The sequence below is a fragment of the Pipra filicauda genome, unplaced genomic scaffold (assembly GCF_003945595.2).
Source record: "Pipra filicauda isolate LSUMZ 115617 unplaced genomic scaffold, ASM394559v2 scaffold130_size2058158_pilon, whole genome shotgun sequence".
NCBI lineage: Eukaryota > Metazoa > Chordata > Aves > Passeriformes > Pipridae > Pipra > Pipra filicauda.
In genome coordinates this window covers 1,238,320-1,264,185 of record NW_024103774.1, presented here as the reverse complement: position 1 = coordinate 1,264,185, position 25,866 = coordinate 1,238,320, and the positions used below count along the sequence as shown (strand labels likewise).

General features: G+C 41.2%; 1 protein-coding gene across 3 annotated transcripts in view; it reads left to right on the top strand.

The window, feature by feature from the left end:
* Nucleotides 1-25,866, top strand: part of IKZF1 (IKAROS family zinc finger 1) — a 125,062-nt gene that overhangs the window by 8,269 nt on the left and 90,927 nt on the right. For 2 of the 3 annotated variants that reach the window (XM_039378190.1, XM_027743641.2), the window contains exons 1-2: nucleotides 9,108-9,520; nucleotides 12,953-13,033. The exons of the other annotated variant lie outside the window; for it this stretch is intronic. In XM_039378190.1, the coding sequence (XP_039234124.1) occupies nucleotides 13,012-13,033 (22 nt within the window). In that variant the 5' untranslated portion in view covers nucleotides 9,108-9,520; nucleotides 12,953-13,011. Of the gene's footprint in view, nucleotides 1-9,107; nucleotides 9,521-12,952; nucleotides 13,034-25,866 lie in introns of those variants that run through there. 3 annotated transcript variants of the gene reach the window in all.

Below are 25,866 nucleotides of genomic sequence, written 5' to 3'. Positions count from 1 at the left end.
TTTCAGAAACACACATTTTAAAAAATTGGTTTCCTTTGGTTTATTTGTTATTTTATTCCTAATGCTTCTCATCTGCCATCTAGTAAAGGTCATAGAAATATTAATGTACTCCCAAAGCAAGAGGACCAAAAAGCTTTGCTTTCAACATAGCTTAGAGTATGGGGATGCAAATTGCAAAAAATCAGTGGCCTGTATCTTCTCACAGAATTATTTAGTAATGAATATACCAAGTGAAAGAGAAATGTCTGTTGGGTAAACAATACACATAAACAAATTCATGGTAGGAAAATAATATGATATAAGAGTCTGTGGTGATCCTAGCCTGAAATCTTGAAAATGACTGGAGAAAAAAAGGTACTTATAGAGGAATTGGATACAAAAAGCATTTAATAACTGGCAACTTTGTTTTGTTTGGCTGTAGGTGACATCATTTTTTATTTGATAAAGTGCAATTAAAAACAAAAAAACATCATGACCAAGTAGAGAAATTGTCTTGCTTTCAGAAAGTGACAGATAAAGTATGATTTCCTTGGAGAACTCTGGCAAACCAGAGAAGAAAACAAAGTTTAAGTGGGGTGTTCACCTCCACTGGTGGCTAAAATCAGCTTGTTTTGAGTCTCAGCATCTTTCAGCCCTTTCTGTCTTTTCTGTTCCCCCAGCAAGGCAGAGGACTTGAGAGGCTCGACTTATGCTTTAGAATATGCTTTCCCTAGTGTGCAGTAATACAAAACAGCCCTGCAAACTATGTATCAAGACATCCCAGAGGACATTGTTCCCAGAATACTGACCTGTCATGTGCTGAGGCTGGATGGCTGCTTATCACCTCATCCGTGGTCCATTTGTACTCAGAACATGCAATTGCTGGCTTTGTAGTAAGGAGTGAGGACACACCTTCTCTTGCAAATACCATTGTGTGACATTTTATGATGGTAAAAAGTCAAGACTGTGCCTCATATCTTCTCTGAAAAACATCAGCTCTGAGATCAGCCTTAGAAAATGTGTCAGTAAAGGCTGACAAGGGAAATAAATCCCCAGACCATCCCTCATTTACAAAATCTGAATTCCATCAGAGGCTTCTTAGAGAAATAGGAATCAAGCCTAAGTGTACTTGCTTACGGGACCAGACAAAGCCATTGCAACTGCTCTGTGCTCATTACTTAGTGTAGTAATGAGCATATGTAGTCAGTTTTTGACATGTAGTCCTGAAAGTCAAAGGCCTTTAGGCATCCACATTCCACTGAGTGGTGGTTTTGTTTGCCTGCCAGAGCAACTTTGTAGCATCACTAATTCAGCAGCTAGGTAACCTTTGAGGGTTATAAGTGGTTCTCCCTCTGCTTATACTGCAAGCCTCTGACAGTATATATCTATCTTATTTAGATATATAAATATATCTATATAGATCATAATCAGGTTCCATCTTTCAATAAAAGTCTTTGGCTTCTTGTCATCCTGCATGAAACAAATCTGCATGTGTAAATTATATGTACACTCATTAGTTTAGAATTTTGGTTTGAACTTCAACATTGTCATAACTGGAATACAAAACGAAATTTCCAGGACTTCCTAATAACGATCTAAACGACACAAGTAGCAGTATGAAGGAATTCAGTGGAACTATTCACATGAATAAAATTACATTTGTGCTGTTTCTTTCATCTGTGATGTGTCCCTTTGATTCAAGAAATTATTCCAGTATAACAAAGTACTTATAGACAATGCTAAGCAGAAGCTTATTGCTGTCTCTCAATTTTAGAACAGCATACACCTTGCTGAATCTTGGAACTTAAACCTTCTTGTTGATATTGATGATCTTTAAACACCCCATAGATCACTCGCTCAACACCACTTAAAGTAGTTAAATGGTTCATTGTTGATATAAAGTCTAATATGCAAATATTGAAGTTATTCAATAAAGCAAGGATGCATTTATTAAGTCCATAAATTTCCTTCAACAAGAACCTTTGACTATTCAGTTAGTCCACTACTTTTAGGTAAATATATATATATATATATATTCTTAGGCTTTCTCCTTAAAAACTGAACCAAGTTTCTTGCAGGACCTCTATACTTTTTGAAAAAAGAATGTCCAGTGTATTCTGGACATTTACTCTGTATTCAGGGGAAAAATAAACCTCTCAGCTGACAAAACTACTTGCAACTTTCTATCATGTTCAGTTTACCAGTGATGGCCAGTCAATTCAGGATAAAAAGCCTACCCAAGATCAGAAAGAATCCTGTCAGTTAACTAGGAACAGACCTGAAAGGTCTTTCCAATTTACCTACATCCTGCTCTCAGTTCTCTTAACCTTCATCTCATACACACACACTCCTTTGATATAGGGATAAGAGAGCCTTATTTTGTAGAGAAGTAAGAAAATCAAGAAGGAAAAGGGATAGACAAAACCTAAGTGCTCTTTTTATTATTCTGTATTGAAATTAAAATGTGAGCTAATTTCTTTTACTGCATGCTCCAAGTTGCTCTTGCTGTTTCTCTGTTTGTCTAATTCCAGCCCTAACCTGAGAGTTATTACTGTGAAATTTCATAGAACTTCCTCGGCTCATTTCCATATTTTTTTCCAGCCTTGCATGGAACAATTAAATAATTTGGGTAAGCAGTCACCCCAATCAAAATATTTTCCAGTTAATTAACAGATCAGATATCAGTGAAAAAAAGCATATAATTGTATTAGTCACTATCAGTTTGAAACAGTAAATATGCTAGTATGTACACAACTCAAATAATGACACAGCCAGCAGGTTGTTGATCAAACTAATTTACACTTTAAATAATTAGAGAATAAAGGAGAAATTACTGAAATGACTGGAGATTTTATAGAAGGTAAGCCACATCACAAATGTAAGTGATAAAAAGGAAAAGCTTTAAGTGTCCACTGACTTCAGTACTATGTAAATCAGGCTGCAGCTTTCTAACAGATAAAGATTAGGAGCATGGAGGGCAATACATGCTTAAACCAGAAGTCAGATGGAATTTAATTATTCAAATCAAAAACTGAGGTTAATTCTCCTTCCTGCAATACACATCAAGCTGCACAACTGCCAGCACATCCTGAAGTTGACCCTTTGGCCTGAAAGTTGCCTAGACACTGAGGCTGTGACCATGCTGGAGAAATAAAACACATCAAGAGTCACTTGATGGCACTTACGTCAAGGAACAGCCAGTGTCTGTACTGTTAGCTTGACAAGATTCCAAAACAAGGATGCCACCGATAAGAAGAATTGGCAATTCATGCCTATTTCAAAATTTATGTCTGAGATATCTTTTGGTATGTGAAGAGGAATGCTGTTCAGCATGGACCAGAAATATGCCAAACACCATTCTAAAAATCTAATAGTACAGCTGGTCCAGTTGTATAGCCAGGCACAGTGTCCAGTGGTATTTAATTAGCTCACATAGACGCAACTACAGAAATTTGCTTCAGAGCTTGCACAGAATTACCTGATAAAGTGCATAAGCCAGATCAAGTTCCAGAAAGGAACGATAAAGAAACCGTTTTCATAAGCAGCCAGTCCCCTGAGAATTAGGATATGTCTTTGGGAAGAAGAGATATGGATAGGACTCATGGCTGCAATGGGAATAAGATGGCCATAATCCTCAGAAAAGAATCATGGAGTCATAGGAAAATGTAGTTTGGAGTGGCATTCTGGAAGTCATCTGAATAAACTCCAGATTTAAAATTAGGCCAATGCTTAAGGCAAAATATGTTGCTCACGGCCTTGCCTAGCTGGATTATTAAAAATCTCCAAGAATGGAGACTCCACACACAACCTCTCTGAGCAACATGTTCCAGTGATTCCCAGCTCTCCTTGAGAGCATATTTTCCTTGTGTTGCCTTTGTTACGGTTTGTGACTACTGCTTCATGTTACTTGGCATTGCACCTCACAGAGACATCTGGCTCTGTCTATTCTGTAACCTGTCTGTTACACCCTCCCATCTGACTCCTTGCCTTCGCACTAAAGCAACACAGTTCCCAAGTCCTTAGATGATGTGCTCCAACTCCACAACCATATCCGTGGCCCTCCTCTGGACAACCCTGTTTGTCAGTAGCAGCCTCCCTTATCTCCAGGCAGTTTGTGGTTTATCCAGGCTTGTTGAAACCTTTAAGCCAGAACTTCCAGACCACATAGAGAAGATGTGGGGAGGAGGGAGGAAAGAAGGCAAAGTAGTTTCCCAGGTTCTTTTTTAGTAGAAAGACTCTTCCAGACTTTTTTTTGTTGTAAAGGCTGTATTCCTAGTAAACAATAGGGTTTTATACAGACACAGTAAGTCTGCTAGTATTTGTGTGCATGTGTGTGCACATATATGTGTGTATGTAGATAGATAGATAGATAGATAGATAGATAGATAGATAGATAGACGTATATATCTATCTCCCACTACATGGGTTAAAGTAGCTACAGACCAAATGTTTCAGACAGCCCAGCTTCAGGTTTTCACCTGTGCCTGCCATTCTTGCCTCTCTTTAGGCACTCTTCCCCACATTCCCTTTGTAAAAATTAGGGATGTGGTTTCCCCTATGAGATGAGGTTACCTCAAAATTTGATTTTGCGCTACCTTCAAGATACTTAGGCTCTTTTTCCTGTTCATCCTCGAGTGACTGCTCATTATAAAAGAATTTACTTACATACTTGGTTTTGCACTGCCTCGAGAGCAATATGGTACCTTGCAACCCTAAAGAAGCAATTCTGTAGCTTGGATGTTATTTTTCAGCCCAGGGTGTCAGCTGACTTGCAATAACTTACCTTCTTCCATATACTACTTTCTGACAGTGTGCTGTGAATTTCCTTCGTATCAGCTACTCCTCACTCTAATTTACCTTTCAAGTGGTATAATGAAATGCTTTGCTACAGTCCAATCATCTTTAAAAATGAAAAACCCCAACCCACTTCCTCAATTCTAGAGTACTGAATAGCAGAGAAAAGGAATCTAATATGACAGAGACAGTCTCCCACCATATTTGTAAAACTTTACCAGGAAGGAAATCCTGTCAATTTTCAAAAGTTCCTCATCCATCCAGACATTTCATTTAGACCTGTGTTTTTGTGTATAATAAATTGCTTCTAGTTGGCTGAAAATCATTTTTTAGCTCTTATCTCTGTGATCGTTTACCCCTGCTGTTCTTTAATGGCCTTCACCTCATTATGCAACTAGTCATTAAAAGCTTAGTATCCAGTACAATGGTAGCTTATGTAAAGTGATCTATGAGAGCTTTATATAGGCTTACCAGCCGCAGCCTTAATTTTACTCATTCGTCTTAATTTTTTGTAATCATTTTTTGTAAAAAGGGTATAATGTCAGGCATGCTTCCCTGCTACTGACAGATCCAATCTAGCAGATAATTACCATAAGGAAATTGATGTTTTAGTGTGCAGGGGAGAATTTAATTTACTCAGACATCCTACAGTACAATGCATTCCAAAAGATATGAGGATTTAAGTTTTTAAGAAATTAAATTTCACTATTTAACATGATTACTTATGTTGAACATCATTAACTAGCTCTTTTTTTTAACCGTTTGATATAATTACAAGAACAGTTATTTGGTCTAAAATCCAAAGTCGCCTTTAAATAAGGGTTAAGGATCCATGAAGTACAGAAAAGAAGGTTGCATTCTTTCTCTCTCCCTCTCCACCACCATCCTTCCAGCAACAGCATTAAAAAAATCTATAGAGATTAACTGAGCCAATGCATGAACTATAGAGCTTTTTCCAATGATGTTTTAATAGATCCTTTGTTATCAGTCCATTCCACCTCAACTCCATCGGTCAGGAAAGCTTCTTTAATCCTATTCACAAATACAAATCGCTTATAATGTTTCAAAAATGATAGAACCATGAAAGAGTTGTTGAGATCCCAATTAAGCAAGGTGATTAATTTATATTTAATTTGGGGGTTTTGATTACTTTAATAGAAATCCATGTGACAGATAAATTTAATTAATCTCTATAAAACTGTTTACTCTTCATGAGAAAGCATTCTTTCTAGCATACAGCATATGTACCTTGCAAGCAGAACACAGAAAGCATAACCAGGAAGGCCCAAAAGGTTGGGTCTTTTGAAAAATAAAATTTTTTTAATCCTGAAAAGCCTTCCTGTATGAAGTCCAGAGGCTTTGATCACTGAACTTCCTTATTGTTAATACTTCCATTGGAGAATTAGAGCAACTGAATTTTATAAGCCTTCTTTTTTCTTTTTTGTTTGTTTGAAGTTTTGCTACATATTTTAAGACGATTTTTCCGTGTTTCACTTTGTCATGAGGTTGTACAGTCAGAGAACAAAAAATACAAAACTGTCAAGAGTTTATGATAAGTATCTGTGAGATGCGGGATCTGTCAACAGAATTTGAATAGCATCTGCACAACTGTTGTACATATAGAGCTAATGCTGATTTAAAATACTGTCTTAGGACACAGTTTTCATTCTGGATTGAAGTGCCCTCTCCAAAGACAGGAATCCCCTATCTCATGACACTCTAGAAATTATACTGGTCAAAACCTTGACTGACACCCCATTAGAGGCACAGCCAGGACAGGAGACCTTTGTTAGCCTGGAACAGGAGAAAGCTCCTGACCACCCACGGTCTGATGAGCATATCTATATGGTTCAGAGGACTTCTGATCAGACATTATTTTCCCTTATTCTTTATTATTTAAATTAAAAACACTAAAAACAAATAAAAATTTATTTTAGTATGAATAGAATAAGACCACCTATTAGTGCTTTAGATAATATACTTTAAAAATAGATTCTGTCTCTTCTTGAAACAGCTTTGTCAAAGACATGCTTTTCATATTTGCAGAAGAGAAGCTAAGAAACTGTAAACAGGAGGAGAGAATTATGTGACTCAATATTATTTCTAAAAATGTAAAACTGTGCCATTTTTAGTTACAGCCATAGATACACGACGTAAAATGGAAAGAGCATAATGTCAGCAATGACATCAGCTCTCACTTCAAATCAGTTGTTTTTATGAAGAACTGCGCTTGTAAGAATGCCCCAAAATGCAGAAAAGGGACAGTCAATAACAGCAGAAGCACAGAGGATATGACAATGTGCTCTTACGCAGTCTGAAGGGACTGCACATCATTGGAGTCAACATCTCTCCCAGGTCACTCTTTACCTGGAGGCGACAGCAAATAGGGATGGAGGAAGCAAGAGGGAACATCAGTGGCTATGGCAGACAGTGCTTGTTGCAATGGTCTTTTGAGAAATTTCTCTTCCAAGTGAGTAGGTCCACTTACCATGGAAAATATTTTCTCCCTAGTTTTCAGTCATGATCAAGATTCTGCTAGTAAAATTCTTCTACAGAATTTCTTAGGAAGTTAAAACAGAAAAACAGTAGTTTAAAAGGAATTATGTCACTTTCTGAAGATTGCCAAAAGTCCACCAGCTTGCATAAGAATCCCTTGCTCTGAGTAGAGATCCTGCCTGGTAGATATTTGACTGAGCTTGGCTTGTCTGTGATTATAAAAGTGGGAGTCCTTAACAGCTGAGGAGATGAGCAGCTGGGGGAGGTACATACAAGATATGTGCAAACACAACAAGGCCTCACTCACATAGGTGTTTGCAGTCTTTAAGAAATCAAAGTCTCAAAACTTTCAAAATAATTAGAGGAAAAACTACAAAATTCAACAGGCCCTCAGTCAGTGTCCCTGACTGTACTTTCTGAATCACTGCCTACCTTAGAAAGTCTAGACAGGAACTCAGCAAGCGTGTGGCAGACATCTAGCTGTGCCTTTGCCGGGCACTGCCCCTCCTCCTCTCAGGCATTTGATTCTCAATAGGCACCTTACAAACTTACATATACAGTATCTGTATCTGCACAGTGCAGACTTATACATAATTATGCACATTTTTACTATATATATGGATAAACATATATAGAAAAACATACATAATGTCAAAAGTATGCACTTTATACTCTCTCTCTATAAAAGTATATAAACGCACAGTCTAGCTGTTTACTAAAGCATGCAGACACATGTCAAGTCCAACCCAGCAGCCTTTAAGCCTAGGCAAAATTCTGCTCTTTTACAAGACACTTTTTATAACGACTTTTTTTTTTTAACTTACACTATTCCCAGAGCAGTGAAAAAGCAGTGAAATTGTTTTATTCTGTTTTGAGGTCGGGGTTTTTTTGACACAGGGGAGTGTGTTTTCCTTTCCTCTTATTCTCAGAAGCGAGTTTTATCTCATAATTCCAAAAAGTTGTAGCTTCACACAGAGGCCAGGCATGGAAATTTTCAACCCGAAGGGTGAAAGTCTGAGCGAGCAATTTAGGTGGGTGACTGAGAAGAGTGCGTTAGAGTGGAAATTATTGTGCAACAGTAACAGAGAGACATAGGGAGAGTCCTGTAATAGACTAATTTATTAATAAGAATATGTCACAGGGTATGCTGTATCCTTTCAGTATCTAACAAAAACCCCTAACTTCCACTGAACGATAATCAGAGACCATTTTTAAAACCCATGGGTGCTCTTGTTATCTTTTTGTTTGGTTTGGTTTGGTTTGATTTTGGGTTTTGTTTGTTTTTCTGAAAGAGCAAACAGTTTGATGTCGCTGTTTATAGTCAGAGAAGGAAAGGTGGCATCCCCTACACCTGTGCAGAGTCAGGACCAGACTATCAGGGATTTCCCTGGAATACCTGAGTCTCACCTCTCTGCCTGAGGTCTGGGAACTCCTGGTGTTCAGAAGACATCAGGATATCATTCACAAAACAATTCCATAAAGTAGAAACATGTAGTCCACAATACCCTTTGGCTAGAGCTTCATGCAGCAGCACCTGTCACTGCACACTGTGGACAGCCAGCGACATACCCAAAGGGAGCATTTTTTGGGGTGGAAAATGGATTTGAAAGGCAGATTTGGGAACTACAAGAAAGTTAGTTGCTTCTCACTCAGGAAGGACAGAGAGCTTCTCATCTTGCTTCTTTATAAGGAGACAGCAAATATGCTGGCTTTAGGATAAGCTCCTGGAAATGGAAGGCCTCCCTCCTGCCTGTCTGCCATGCCACAGCCATACATCTCACCCTGCTGGGAGGTGGCTCCTGAGGAGGTGTTGGGACAAGCGCACAGCCATGACAGTGACATCTCACCACCTCCGGGGCAGTGCCCCGACTGAGGCGCTGTGAGCTGCCCTGGGGGCAGCCATTTTGCAGCAGTGATAAACCATGCACTGGCATTAATTGACCCCTCTGGGAGTTCCTGTAAAATGATGTCAGAGCACTGATGGGTCTCAGTGGGCCTGAGCAGCTTTGTCTGGGGACTTCACCCACCACTGTGCCCACAGGCCGGGGCTCCTTTGTGGGCACCCAGGCAGCCCCAGCAGCGCTGTGCCCGACTGTGCCAAGCGGAGCTGCCATCAGGCCCTGGGTGACCGCACCCTGTGGGGCAGCAGGTGAGCCCCGGCCAGCCTGTGCTGAGGTGCTGTGGCACTGGAGAGCAGGGTGCGGGAAACTCCATCCCGAGCAGCACAGATCTCCCAGGTATGTGCCCAAAGGTATGTGCTTTGTATTGTTGGGGTTTCTTTTAAAGTATGGGCTTCTGGAAAGCTTGCTTGAAAGTTTCTGTTAAGATAGTCTTTGAAAAATTGCCCTATAACAGGTTCTTCCGTAAGGCTTTCTCTGAGTTAAATTCGTTTCAATTCTGGTTTTCCTGTCACTAAGTAAATGAGCTTGTGGCTTTAATTTAATAATTATGTTTTCTTGTAGCTGAGGATGTCTAATATAATAGAGGGTGGTTGAGTTTTTCTCTTCAGCTGTGAACCCCCGTGTTTTCCCTGGAGCCTCCCCCGGCAGTCCTAACAAGGAAATGTAGGGCAGCGCCGCCATTTTCCAAAGAGGCAGCAGTCACCAGCCCCCATTCTGTGAATAATTGCACATACGCTTAACTTCATTACATTAGAAGTCTCTGTTAATTGAAATAATGTTGCTTATCCCAGTAAACAGGTACATAAGCAGGCCTACCAAATCGCTAGATAATCCCCTTTCCAGATATTTTTACTTAGTTGGTGAGGAACTGGTGAGGGAGAGGGATGGCCTCAATGAGGCTGCAGGGCTGCCTGAGGGAAGGGAGCTTTCCCAAGTGCTGGGGAAGCTTGAGACTGGGATTCATTGCCACTTTCCTCCATGACATTATCAGCACAGCCAGGCTGACAAGCCTTCCGGTGCCATACGGTTGCTTCAGGAAAACCAGTCAAAGCGGAAAATGCATCAGTGCCCCACATTTGACATAGCCTTCATCCCTGAACTGTAACTACTTGTCTGTAAATTCCTGACTCAAGGAAGAGGCAGTAAGGGATGATCGAGGTTTGGGGAAGGACGTGAGCGCACTGATGGTGTGGGAAAGATTGCAACCTAAGTGGTGAACCTTGACAACTTTGAGAAAGAGGGAGATGTGGTTGGAAAATACAACAACTGGGGGAAGAAGTGGACATGAGGATAAAATGGCTGATGACAACAGGGGAGTGGTAAAGGGAAGAGCTGTAGAGGTGAACGTGACTTAAGGGGCAGAGCACAAATATTTCTTTGTTAAAGAAAAGAAGCAAGTGGCTGGGTGTAGGTAAACAGGTAGGAAAGGGTAGGTTTATGGGGTTACTATGTAAAAGTTGTTACTAAGGGCAAAGGCAAAATTCCCATGGTTTTATAAATAGATGTTCTTGGGTTTACAGGAAACCAAGAAAATCTATGGACAAACTTTGTTACTAGTGAATTTGTTGTTAACCATTGATTTCAGAGTTGGGCAAATACTGACCACCTAAAATCATGCACACATTATCTAGAGACGGCTCCACTGAAAAATTCAAGAGTGTGTATCATCCCCCCCACTCCCCAAACCAAAACATAAAAACCCCCAAAACAGCAACCTCAGCCTCACTAAGTTGTCTGACATGCCATGAAGCTAGACATAGGAATTGGTTTGGAGTTTTGTTTTGTTTTCTGCTTTGGACATTAGCCTCAAGAGGTGGAGGGAAAAATATCATACATCTAAGAACTAAAACTGGAAGAGAGTGCTTCTGTCCCAGCAACCGCCATACTGTTTGGTGTGAACATCTATAATAACTTACATGCTTGCTGTTCTGAACTCTGCCAGCTGAAGTGAGCAGTGGGTTATATGACTACCACCTTGCTATTTTTAAGTATTCTTTTTCGTTAAAGAGACTGAGTAGTCTCTTCTTTCAGGTGTGGATGGTAGTTAGGAGCTGGAAAAATAATTGTTCTGATAAACTGTATGAGTAATACTTGGATGTAAGGTGGACTTAACAATGATGTGGTCTAAAGCCTTACCTCTTCTTCTTCCAAAGACATGATTTTAAAATGATGGCAAAAAAGCCTCCTCAAGAGAGACCTGTCCGTTTAGCATTCTTACATCCAGTTAAATATTCTGATTTATTTGTGTTAGAACTTTATTTAATTGTGGTGTGGCCAACCAGCAGAAAGGCTTTTGCTGACTTCCATGGGCTTGGAACAGGCCCATTTGCTGGCAGATAGATCAGGTACTTGAACCATGTCTGCATTGAAATCAGAGCCAAAGGAATAATATCACATTATCATATCAACTGATAGAGAAGACTGCCCAGCTAGTTTCTCACTAAAGACACAGAATTCATGTGATGGAATCCCCAGAGCAGTCAGTTTGCTACAAGCTATGCAAGTAAGTGAAAAAGAACCAAGCAAGTGGATTGGTAGCTAGGTGCCAGAGAGTAGATAACTGCTTAGGATAGTTCTTCAGTGGGAAACTTAGTTTTTTTTTAAGGAAATCCATCTTTGTAGCCAAAAAAGGAAAATATTACAAAAAAAAAACAAAACAAAACAAAAAGCAGGGCTTCCCATAAAACTGTTCTGATAAGCACCTTGTCTTAACATGGGGTGCAGGAAGGGATCACATGGAATTGAGGTGGTTTGCATCCCTCCATACCAAAGTGCCAAAGAAAGCCCACAGCTCAGCAGTTCCCTTCACGTCAGAGGAATGCTGGGTTGGAGTGAAGCCAGCATAGTAGCTCTGTTATGCTGTCTGTCTGGTGAAAGAGGAACCACGGCCAGAGATGCGCTGTATAAAGATTCTTCCCAATGGCAGAACCAGCAGAGCCCAGAGCGAGCTGTATGGACTCTGCACAGCAGTTGGGATGTGCTGTGAATGATCACAGCTCCAGCTCTGTCTTGATTCAGCCAAGCTTGAGTACCCAATAACACTGTAACCAAGTCAGCAAAGCATCAATCGACGTGGGCTATACGGATCTGCCCTGGAGTCCCAGGGGCAGCCAGAGCAAGCCTGCGCTGAAGTCTCTGTTGCTGCTGTGGCACCGCTGGGCTTAAGCTGCCTTGGTTAGGTCAGTCCATGCTTAGATGGCTATATCTCCACCTGCAAATGCAAACATGCCCTGTGAGTTATTAGAGGGGCTCCCTCGCACCAGCAATTCTGGCTTAATGTCAGTTGTTCCTCTCAGCCGTACTCTAGCGTGATCCCACCAAACGCCAGTCCACACTGCAAAATCTCAGGTGTACTGGAAACATTATTGTAGTAAAATGAAGTGTACTCTTCATGTTTTCTTTTATTATCTCAATTTCAGTGTGAAAGAAATCTAAAATTTCTGGTTTATCTCTGAGATTTGGCTTTCTTCTTTGTTACTGTGTTTGGTTTTGGCAAATTATACGAAAAGAGGCTCTTGACGATGAACTTGTCCTTCCTAGCTCTAAATACAAGTTTCCTCAGACTGCCTGTCTTTTTTAAGATCAACTTGACATAAGTTTAATGCTCGTACTGAACAGTGCAGTGTTTTCTTTCTGTTGAACAGGAGAGAATTAATGAGCAAAAGCATAGCTAAAAAGGCTCACTGGAATTTTTATCAGAACCTTATCTAAATTTTAATAGCAGAAATCATTAAAAATCCTGCTACCTATTGAGATTTTCTCTACTTCCTTTTTTCAAACAGGCTGATGTATTTCTAGAAAAATCTTTCCCACACAGACTTCCTATTCCAAACTGAAAAGAATGTGGCACAGATTTCTTCTTGGTAAGTGTGTGCACAGGCAAGTTACTTGGCTTCCCTTTTCAGGGAAATCTCTGCCTTTGTTTAAAAGCACATGTTCTCTGAGCAGATTGTAACTTACATTTTCAGGGTACCATCTGTGCTTTATCTTGTAATTTCTGGAGGGGATGAGGTACACTTATATGTTTGTGTTAAATTTTCAAAACTTAACATACAAGAGGGTCAGGCTGTTCTTTCACTGAAAATTTGAGATTTTTCAACTTATAGAAACTGATTAAACTGCATTTTATCCTGATGATCTGTAACCAAGTTTGCTTTTCTTTGATCATGCAGATAAATATTAATGATAAGCAGAACCAAACAAACAAATAGATTGGTATCTTGTCACTCGAGTTCTTGATCTGAAACCTTGTGGTCAAGCCTTTGCCCTTGGTTAGACTCAAATTTCATCCATAGTTTCTGTATTTATGACAGAAGGGTAATAAGAACCTCTGCCTCTTGATACCTCCTCAAAGCAGCTATTTGAAATAGTTACTCTCACAGCACATATTTTGGAGGGGAGGGGACAAAGAACAGAATCTCATCAATTGAGAATTTGATTTATTTTATTTTAAGAAGGTTTTGCTATTGTTATACAAATATATGCATAATATTTATAAATGTATATATATACAAATGCAATTTCACACTTTAGACAATGCATTTATTGGCTTTAATGCATTTAATGAAAAAATGCGATTTAATTCAAAGGGGTTTTCTGTTTATTAAATGAAATAGTATCTCCCTCTTCTGTGTGTTTTAGCATCCACCCTTTGCATCACAGAGACAGTTTTCAATATTGTGATTTTTCTGTTACTAGCTGTCTCACTGAACAAAACTGGAGTATGTGAGAACTCTTACTGTAAAACAGAGCTTTCTGAGCAATATCATATTCAAGAATTAGGCATGCCTATAGAGTGTCTTTTAGTGGTCTGATGATCATTACTGTTGCAGTGGAGGAAATTACTATATTCCTTACTCAAAACATTCCTACAAAGTCAAGCATGACTATCAACGGTACATTTATTCATGCAAAAGAAGCCTACAAAATGTAGGTGTTCCCCTTACATCAGCTTATATCCTGTTGACAACTCAAATGACACTAGGCCCATTTATTAGTTTCTAGTGGTTTAACTGACAACTTTTGGTCTCATAAAATATACTATAAATACTATCTGTAGCACAGCCTTGCTGTTCAGTGGTACACCAAGAGTTCAGATGGTTGAGAATACTGTTTCCCAATGGGAAATGTGGCATTTGGCAATCGTTTATTCCGGTTTCCTTTGAGGATATGAAGGAAAGGTTTTACCAAAGTAATCCCTGCGTAAAAAGCAAGCAACAAAATGATTAATACCAAAGCGCTGGACTATAGAATGAATGCTAAAGTGCAAAATTTATTACACCTTAAAAGTAGATAGGGTGATTGCATACTTTTACCTCTACAGGGAAATACATGTTTGTGCTTTCCACACATGAGCTTGGTGGGAAAATTGCATGGGATTGATTTCATGAGTTTGGAAGTAAGCCCTGGCGTTGAGAATGACTTCACAGCCCCAACTCTGAACTCACTTGGCAATGTGGATGTAGGAACCTCTTGCTCCCAGTGAAGTCAGTCCTGCCAGTGGTTACAACACAAAGAGGGTTTGGCTCAGAAAGGACAAGTTGTGATATAATGAAGTCCCCCCATGGGGCAAAAAAACCCTGAATTTGTTTTCATCTGGAACAGGGCAGTTTGTAGAGAGGGAGGAAAAACAGCCCAAGCACTTACTCCTCTTGGTTCCTCTAGAGCTATCTCATCAGGAAAAGCAGGGAAATGAAGAAAGACTGTGAAGTGCAAGTTCAGTCAATGCAAGATTAACACATCTGCTGATCTTTAATCTCGTTTTTCCAGTTCCATGTTCCTCAACTGCAGAGAGTTTATAGTTGATCTTCCTTTCTTCTTGGTCTCCTTAAGAACATGAGGGTTATGAGGCTGTGCTCTTATACCACCTTAGGCAGCAGACAAATTGCTTGGTGACTTTTGGCTAAAGCTGACATGATGTAGGGATCAAAAGCATGTTAACTTCCTACCAGCCATTCTAGAGAATTCATGTCTGTACATAGAAAAGAGTCTGAACTGAGAGAAAGCAGAGAGAGGTTGGGTCCTGCCCAAACTACTGGCAGAGTGCAGGTCACCAGGCAGCACGTGCTCATCGCTGGGCTGCCAACATGTGTCACACAGAGGCAGCCACTGAGCACACTGCCTCCATCTCGACTAGGTGGTCAAGGGATGTGGGAAGAGAGCAGGAGGAGGGAAGAGTGACAGAGAGGCACACAGGAAGGTCGAGGTGGCTTAGGAGGGGCTGGGTTTTGTAGGCCTGGGACATGTGAGGAATGGGGTACTTCATTCAAGAGGAAAAGATGTTTCATACTCAAAGAACCTTTTTTTTTTTAATCTATACTGCATATTCTGTTTCTTCTTCACAGTTTTTTTTTACATGACCTTTTCTCTGCCCACACTCATTAACCAAGCCTGTGACAGCACAGAGTTGCTAGTTTGGGTGGGCTGTACATTTACCTCTGAAAGATTCTAGCTATCACTTAGAAAATGAATTAAAACTCTCATGTGAAGATGCAGAAGCAATAAACTGAAACAGTTAAATGCTGATGTCAGAATAAGACATGAGACCACAACCACCTTTTTTCAGTCTCAGAGTAATAGCCTCCCTGCTGAAGCAAACAAAAAATGTGTTGCCTATGCAGATAAGAGAACCTTAAACCACCTTTGAAACTGTGATTCAGCACACTGAAGTTACTACTGTTTTACAAGAAGGTGCTGACTCATTTACTAACTGCAAGCAAAACAATATAGAAGTGTCACTCTTTTTCTCCAGAAAAATTTAGACATTACTGTCAGTAGCAATCACAGAATCACAGAATGGGCCAGGTTGGAATGGACCACATCATTTGGTCCAACCTCCCTACTCAAGCAGGGTCATCCTAGAGCACATGGCATAGGATTGCCATTAATCACAATCACAAGTAAAGAATGGCCAGAAATGTCTTTTGGGACAGCAAATCATAAAATCGTAGAATCAACCGGGTTGGAAAGGAGCTCTGAGATGATCAAGCCCAACCCTTGATCCAACATTGCCGTGGTTCCTAGACCATGGCACTAAGTGCCACATCCAGTCTCGTCTTAAAAACCTCCAAGGACAGACAATCCACCACTTCCCTGGGCAGCCCATTGCAATGCCTGATTATCCTCTCAGTAAAGAATTTCTTCCTAATATCCAACCTAAACCTGCCCTGGCACAGCTTAAGACCATGCCCTCTTGTCTTACTGATAGTTGCCTGGGAGAAGAGACCAACCCCCACCTGGCTACAACCTCCTTTCAGGTAGTTGAAGAGAGTGATGAGGTCTGCCCTGAGCCTCCTCTTCTCCAGGCTAAACAACTTCAGCTCCCTCAGCCTCTCCTCATAGGACTTGTGTTTGAGTCCCTTCACCAGCCTTGTTGCTCTTCTCTGGACCTGCTTCAGCACCTCAATATCCTTCCTGAACTGAGGGGCCCAGAGCTGGACACAGTACTCCAGGTGTGGCCTCACCAGTGCCAAGTACAGGGGAAGAATCACTTCCCTGGTCCTGCCGGCCACACTGTTCCTGATCCAGGCCAGGATGCCATTGGCCTTCTTGGCCACCTGGGCACACTGCTGGCTCACATTCAGCTTCTTGTCAATCCAAACTCCCAGATCCCTTTCTGCCTGGTTGCTCTCCAGCCACTCTGTCCCCAGCCTGTAGCGCTGCAGGGGGTTGTTGTGGCCAAAGTGCAGGACCCAGTACTTGGCCTTTTTGAACCTCATCCCGTTGGAATCAGCCCAACTCTCCAGTCTGTCCAGGTCCCTCTGCAGAGTCTTCCTGCCTTCCAGCTTATCAACACTCCCCCCCAACTTGGTGTCATCTGCAAATTTGCTAATGATTCTATGCTCAACAAAGCTGAGTGGCCTGTGTTGGGAATTACAAACAAATCCAATCACAGGTAACAAGAGAGGCATCTGTTCACTCATGTTCTAGAAGCTTGTTCTCTTGTAGTCTGATGAGGAAGAAAAGAGATTGATCAAACTTTGAATGTTGTCCCAAGGAACCATTAGAAACAGAGAGAAGGCAGTCAGAAACAGGTTCGAAGGTATTCTTTCTGCTGTTTCATGATTTTTAAGATAAACTGACAGGTTAGGTCAATGGCCAGCTTTTTTTTTTTCCCCCCTTCTTCATAGCAGCAAAGAGATTAAGTCTGTCCCTGCAGAGATCTACAGAATTCAGGAAATGTCTATAAAAATGTATTTCATAAGATTTTTACTGTGAGGCTTTTTTTCATCAAAAATAACATGCTAACTTAGAGTTAAATTTGTTCAGATTTCCTAACAGTGAATGCACTAGAAATCTAGGAAATGCCAGTTAAGCATTCATTAGTACCTGGACAGTCAGTGCCAGTTGATGCAGCATTCAGCATTGCTCTTTGATTCTATCCAGGTGAAGGATACTGCCCGTTCAGCACATGGCCACCCATACTGCAAACCTCCAGTTACTTCCACACACATCCAAATTGACTCCAGCTTCAGTAATGTGAGATATCATACGGAAAAATGGGCTTGCACTGTGTGAATGCAGAGGCTGCCTGGAAGTTTTGAGCTGTTTGAATATGAAGGCAGTGCTATGGAATCCTCCACTACCTGTACCTTGCTTCCTGATTTCACACCTCCTCACAGGTTAAATACCTATTCAGTAATTTTGAAGCCTACCTGTGGTTTCCTTGTCTTTTAATAGAAAATTTATTGGAATGGATGCCAGAGCACTACTGTAGAGAGATGCTTGGCTACACATTTCTGGGTTTGTATAGTTGGTAAGGGCATTTTCTCAAAACTGGCATTGTGTCCACGTGAGACAACTGCAATTCAGTTTGTGTACAAGGATGTGGCCCTAACTAACTCAAAAAATGTTTTGGAAAGAGATGAGCTTGTTTTTATAGGTAACTTTTTGGATGAAACTCTTCAAGAATTTGAAAGCAAAGACACGTGCTAGGATTGTCTCATGCTCCTTCCCCAAGACTTAAATAATATTTACCTCAAAACTGCTTTTCTTTCTTGTAAGTTAAACCAAAGCAGGGCGGGTATGGAAACCATGAGCAATGATCAATTAGCAAACATTGCTCTTGTTCTTCCTCTAGATCATTCTTTCCCTAGATCATCTAGGGAAACTGTCTCCTCAGCAGACCTGGGCAGTGGACTCAAAGTGCTTGCTCTGCATCTCTCAGAGTAGGGCCTAAACTTGCGTTTTCTGTATTCTAGCTGAGCAATTTATTTAACATGTGTAAAATGATCCTACTACTGCCATTTGTTCTTTTGTATAGGACTGACTATGCTAAAAGCCGCTGACTAGAAGTAATATGAATCCCACCATGGCTTGGCGGGAGTGAAGTGCGTAGCTGCCCAGAGGAATCAGGGCTCTAGCAGTTGTAAGGCGTGCCTGGAGATGAGGGCTTTGCCTGGATGAAACAAAAGTATCTGTAGGGTTAGTTAGGTGTTGAGTGTAATGGATGCCAATAGCATATATATGCTGTATTTGTGTGCCCCAGTGTCTCCCATGAATCCAGCCCAAAGCTTTCCTACATTGCCTTGGCAAAGTGCCTCGAGTCAAACTAATTGAGAGATGAGAAGCTAGGCTACTTTTTATGCTTTTTGCTTAAAGTTCCCTGAAGTGCTAATTATTATATAGCAATAATAACTCATTGGTCTATTTACAGGACTTTTCATCATTAGAGCCCAACATTAGTTTTAGGGAAACTAAGGCAAAAAAGCACATATTTGCCCAAATTCTCACATCTAGTGAGGCTTAACACTAAAGGCAGCTCTGCTTTGTGTATTGACTTTTCTCTCCAATGCCCCCAAAGTCTGACTTTGGAACTCAACACTTAAAATTTGCCTGTATTGCACATTCCTGAAGACTTGTATTAGCTAAAAATGAGAAAGACCATGACGTATTGCAGCAAAAAAAGTCTTCATTGAAACTGGAAGGAACTTGGACAGCAAATTCATTGGAACAGGATTTTAATGCCAAATAAAAAATGCCTACTTTTCCGTATGTATATGATATATAATTGTAGTTGTATAATTGTATGACATTGCAGAGCTACGTGATACTTTATTTAATCCACTATAGGAAATACATAAGCAGAGGACAGTTTTCACTGAAAGTGTTTCACACTCAGGTATTTGGCAATGCAGACATAGAGGTGCACACAATCTCCTATGCATTTGGTTTTCACGTGGTCTAACAGGAAACAAGACAATGGGGAATCATAGCCCTCCTCCACACTTTCAGGAGAGACATAGAAATATTAATCTAGTATTAAATCTATAGCATAGTGATTTTCTTTTTGTGGAGGGGAGATTGTTTTGGAGGTACATCAGTGTCCTCTTTCCATAATTTATTTTGAGAAAACTTATTAAGCACTGATTTTCAAATCTGACCTGTAGTTAATTCCTCAGGTGTATGGCTATAATGAAGCTTATTCCATCATGCCCCTGGTCTTCTCTTTCTATGGCAAATCTACTTTTTTATTTAATTCTTTGCCCATCATGTAGCCTTTCAGTATTGTCTCATTAAATAAGTGTCTGTTGTGGTTCTTGCAATGTTTCTAATTCTACTAGCTGCCAGGAACTGTTCTGAACATCAGTTAAAGCCTGATTCTTTAATTTCATTTTTTTTTCTGTGTCTGTTCTTTGAAAACAGTTAGTTGCAGCTACGTGGCTTCTGCACATTGTTTTTATTATCTAAAGACCTAAAGATACAGTGTATTTTCTCCTCTGGTGATCTGCTACCTGGCCTTTTCATTCTCTCATTCTTTGAAAAGCTTCTGCCTCTGCTTCCAGCTGAAGATGCTTCTTCCCCACACCCCTGACATAGTTTCCCACTATGCCTTGTAGCATTCAATCCAGAGCAGGAGGCACTAAAACTGCTGTAAAGGCAGGAAAAGCTGCTGCCGGCTCACCAGCTGTGGAGGATCCCCATGAAGAAGGAGATTCTCTGGGGTGAAAACTGGAAGATGGAGCTCTTGTGGTTCCACTTGTGCCTCACATTCATTATTAAAGGATGCAGCTAGATGGAGAACCCAACTAAATTTTATCTTGCTGGAGGAGTATCTATTTGAAGAATAATGTGGTGGTAATTCAGAATGTAACTTTGGCTGATGCCTCATTGTTGAGCTTTGCTTTCACTGTTTCACATGGTCTCTGTGTGACACACAGGCAAAAATTAGGTGTTGCTTGCAAAGAATTTCCAGAGCAAGAGTAATAGGGGGGTTTGTTTCCTGGAGATTAGTTTATAGTTGGTGTGACTCAACTTTGATAAGATCAGCTTATAAGAGGGTAACTGATGATTTCTGATTGGTTTTTTTCTTCTTTTTTTTCTTTTTAATTTCCTTAAAGGTCTATTTTTGACCCAAAGTGCTATTTTATGGCTTGAACTTGTTCCTAGAGAAGCCTGAATGCTACTGCAAGTCAACACCTGAAGGGTTGGATTTTAAAGGATGTCCTCATAACCTGTGTATTAGCTCGTCTTTCACACAGCTCACTGAGATGACCGTGTACTCAGTCTCACATTGTATCTGTGCTTCAGAGAAAGCCTGTGCCTGAATATCTCTGCTCTGCAGGTCAGGCTTTTGCTTTCCACCTCAAGAAAAAGAGTTGCATTCAGAGGCAAGGGTGTAGTCTTAAGCTACATGAGAACAATAGCTGGGTACTGTCATAATCCAAGTTTAAGGCTCCTTATTCCTCAGTGTTGCTTCACATAAGTCTGTATGTATGAAGTAGGGAGCTTAAAGGTCCATGGGTAATGCAGAAAGGAGGACTCTTCGATTGGGAAAAGGCTCAGAGGTTAGTGCAGAGCTCTGTTTGTTTCAATGGGAGCACTTTTGAGCTGAGAAAGGTGTCACTGCCAAAAGTTACCAATATTGCTGCAGTAGTTAAGGGTGAGAAACTAACCCCAACGCTGCCATGCATATGTGTTAGGGTGCTGCAAACAACCACCACAGTCCTTTTTCTGGCAATGTATGTGGTGTATGAGGAAGGCAGTTTAGGAGTGATCTCTGTCAACCAAGGCTGTTTCTAGTGCAGCCAGAAGATTCACAAAATTATCAAAAGAATTTTGGGGAAAAGAGTTAAAAAAAAAAAAAAACAACAAAAAAAGTGGATTTTTGTTGCTGAAAGAAAATATTTATGTGCAAGTTGTTCATTTCTGGTAAATATTTGGAGGACGGAGTAGATGAGAGAAAATAGCTGGAAAGGAAAAAATACAACACATGAAAAAATTTCAAATTTTGAAATCTGTTATTAGAAAGCTTTTGCTTTATGGTTTGGTTGTGTGCTTTTTGGGGTTTTTTTTAATGGGTTGATTAGTTTGGATTTTTTTGTTAGTTCCTGAGGATGAAAACAGTTTTCCCAGTAAAATCTGTAGTGGAGTGATACTGTGAGAATTGGCATTAGTTATATGATACCTATAGTAAGTGATGTTTAAGATAAGCACTTAAAAGCAACTTCAAATTTGTAGTTTTTATTATAGGCACCTTTTCCTAATGGAGATACTAAAGCATTGTGCTCATAGTTAAAGGACCATTCAGAGATACGTAATGGCTCCAGTTTAGGAGTCACCCAGTAGATGAGGGTATACGCCAAAGTATTTACATTGAAACTGTTGATATTTAGGAAGAGCAACTTTTTCTAAGGCAAGTCTGAATGAGCTCTCTTCCAAGTAGGGTCCCACCTTCTGCCCACACAGATTATGTGAGAAGTGTTTCAGCACCTTACTATATATAGTCAAGACTTCATACTCTCCTGCCGAGGTCAGTGGGAGGTGCTGAAACCGAGATGGGGGAGGAAATGAGCCGTGTGGGAGCGAGCTGGTGCATCCTGAACCTAGGAGGGACTGGGAAGACATGGGTCAGCTTTGGCCGTCACATCCAGCAAACCTCTCAGTGGGAGTGCAAGGGAAAGAACTGGTGCAAAAATAAGTGTTGCTAATACTTGTGTGGAGGTGGAGTGGGGCATTTGCTTTAAATGAGAAGCTTGAGCTGCCTGAATGAAGCTGCAGGGGAAAGGTGGGACTGAAAGACGCTGGTTAGAGGAAATTGTGAATATGCTTGCAGCTCCCCTTTGTGAGCTGGCAGAGTTGTGCTGGGACAATCTCCATATGGGTTGGGCAGAAATGACGTTCGAGACATGCATTCCAGTAGTCGTATGCGATAGGAAAGTTCCCATGGTTGAAAGCTTTGTCATGACTGGATTAATCTGTGACTTGTAGTGGGCATTACTGTTATAAACTATATAGTTGACCAGATAATATTCCTCAATTCCCAGAACTTTCCTCCCTTCAAATTGAAATCTGGTAATAAAGAAAGACACAAATTTCAAGTGAATTTTTTTAACAGTTTGGTGGGTTGGTTTTGGTTTGGTTGGTTGGGGTTTTGTTGTTGGTTTGGGTTTTTTAATTTAAAGTTTCTACCTTTCTTACTTGCACTATCTTGAAGGGCTGAGTGCTTCATAAACAGGGGCAAAGGAGAGCCTGCTCTGAGCCTCTCTCAGCATTGGAAACTCAGGGACAAATGATCTGCTTCGGGGTAAAGTGAGTGGTGTGTCAATATTTTTTTGGATGGGACCTTCGATTTATTCTCTCTGTAGATGATATGTTAAGTCTGATGTCTAACCACAACCACCAAACAAAGAATAGAGCAGCTTCTAGGTAACTTGGCATGTGCTTTTCAGAAAGAAATTCTTTTTCTCAGGCAGTTGAGATTCCTTCTGTGAGGAAAGAACATTAATCATCTAATTTTACAATGGGAAAATGCTTTTGGTCACAGAAGAAAAGCTAAATGAGGAATTGGACACAAGTTTTCTCAGGTGAAAAACCTTTCTTTGCTGGTTTGTCTTAGAACTCAAGGAATATTTGTGAGTTATGAACCAGGCTCTACTGAGTTGGGCAGTACCCACTCCCAACTCCTCGAATCAAGCAGCTTTAGGATGTCGAATAAGCAAATTCGTATATAATTCATATTGCAGAAGAATACAAATGACTGGCATATTCATTGGGTAATTTTTTCTTTCAAACCCGATGCATGAAAAAGGAGTTGATGTATTGGACAAAACACTATGTTTCAGAACTAGAGAAGAAAAAAGGAAAAGTGGGGGAGAAAAGAGGAACTATTTTATTAGGCTGAAACTTGCATTCTTTATTTGGCATCTATTTCATTATCTCCTATTTCCTGATGATAACATAATGTCCTTTCTTTTCCTGTTACCCAAGCACTTTACAGAACATGTGTTGCATGCCTGTTGGCAATCATGGACAATTTGAAATTCACAGCTTCTTTTTACATGGCTTGACATCAATTCTTCTTCAATATACTCCCTCCTTCACCAGTGGAATACATCTCCCACCTCCCATCGCTGTGTTACACACTGAAGAGCAGTAGCTGTTACCTGCAACAGGTTTTAAGGCACTTGAACTGAGCTACTGTTTTTTGGAAGCCAATGGGTGCTCCTGATGGTCCTGGGGCATGGGACAGCCAATGCCTTTCCAGTGTTACAAGGAAACAACTGTTTCAATTTCTTCCCACGGTAGGTTTTAAGCAGCAAATTCAGCCAAGCTGTAAAGTCTTCTGTAATCATATGGGTGTCCCTCAGTGTTTTGTGAGCAGTCTAAAAAGGTTCATTCTGTGAGACCAAGATATATGTTCCCTAGCTCATGTCAGGCATATTCTCATATGGAAATATAAAGCCAAACTGACATCTGCGATTAAACTTGCTGAGATAGGTTCCTCTTCACCCTGGAGACCCAAGTACCATCCAAGCATGGTTCCTCTTCTGCCGGATGGCATGCAACTCCCTCCATTTGGCAGTCATAGGTCTTGGAAACGTCACCATCTCTGAACTGCTCTGACTCTCCTCTCCCACCTGGTGCGTGGTTGTGCTGTCTATCCTGGGCCCTCAGCAAGCGACAGAGGTATTTTCGCAAGACAATACACCCACTCTCCTTTTCCACAGCCGTCTGTTTCTTTGCTGGGAAAGCATGCCCTGCTCAGTGTCTGTCATCACTGCTGGCTTGGCTTGACATAGCCTCACCCTCAAACTTAGCCTTTTTGTTTCAAATGTGTGGATTGTAGCTGTATGGATCCACATCACACAGGCTTCTTTACAACATTTTCTCATAGGCAGTGACCTGACTGAATCATCACTTCTGAGGTCAATGGCAGGACCTCCAAAACTATTACCTGAATCTATCCCTTCCCTATCTTTTTTTTCCGTCACAAAGCAGATGCTCAGTATCTCATCCTCTCATCTTAACTTCTCATCTTCTTTGAGGTAACGGGAACTTTATCCCTGGTAACAATCAGTGACTTCTTTTCAATAGTCGCTAGATTTGGGTCAGTGCAGGTCCACAATAAATGTCAACATTTTCTAACTGAGGAAAGTTCTCTGAGTTCAGTGATGCATTTTCTTGTCAGGTTTGACAGTTCACCAGTTGTAGTGGGTTGACCCTGGCCGGATACCAGGTACCCACTAAAACCGCTCTCTCACTCTCCCTCTGTCCCTCCCTGGACAGAGGAGAGGAAAAAAAAAACAGCTAAGGATTCATGAATTGAGATAACAGCTGGGAGAGGTCACTTACTGATTACCTTCATGGGCAAAGCAGACTCAAAGTGGGGATAGTACTTAAATTTATTACTAACAGGGTAAGAGCCAAAGAGTGAGAAATAAAACAATCTTAAAAACACCTTCCCCCCACCCCTCCTTCCTTCCATGTTCTTCCTCCTTCCCCCCCAGCAGTGCAGGGGGATGGAGAATGGGGGTTATGGTCAGTTGTTGTTTCTGCCACTGCTCGAAGACAGGAGTCCTTCCCCTTCTCCCGTGGGGTCCCTCCCATGGGAGACAGTATTTGATGGACCTCTCCGCTGTGAGTCCATCCCTCGGGCAGCAGTTCTTCCCAAACTGCTGTCCCGTGGGTCACTCCTCCATGGGGTGCAGTCCTTCACAAATGAGCTGTACAGATGTGAGTCCCCCACAAGGGCCACAAATCCTACCCAGGAAAAACCTGCTCCAGCATGGGCTTCCCTCTCCATGGGCTGCAGGTCTCCAGCAGGACCCTGCTCCATCTTGGGCCTCCCACAATGTCACAGCCTCCTTCATGCATCCACCTGCTCCAGCATGGGCTTCTCCATGGGCTGCAGGTGGGTCTCTGCACCCCGATGGTCCTCCATGGGCTGCAGGGGCACAGCTGCTCCACCATGGTCTGCACCACGGGCTGAAGGGGCCTCAGCTCTGGTGCCTGGAGCACCTCCTCCCTCTCCTTCTGCACTGACCTTGGTGTCTACCTTGTTGTTCCCACTCCTTGTTGTTCTCACTCCGCTCTTCCCTGGCTGGAATTCTTTCTGCACCACAACCTTCTGTTCTTAAATATGTTATCACAGAGGTGTTAATATTACTCCTGATTGGTTCGGTCTTGGCTAGCAGTAGGAAGCCCATCCTGGAACTGGCTCCACGGGACACGGGAAGCTTCTAGCAGCTTCTAACAGAAGCCACCCCTGTAGCTCCCCCCACTACCAAAACCCAGCCACAGAAACCCACTACACCAGTATAGGCTGTGAAGTGGTTAGATTTTCTTTTTCACTCCCACTCCTGCCTTATGTCCAGGCATTTTTTTCCAACTTTTCATTATTTGTATATACTGAGTTGGGATTGTTGAACATGCGTTCTTTGCTGGTATGCATTTGCCCTACTACCAGGGCTTCTTC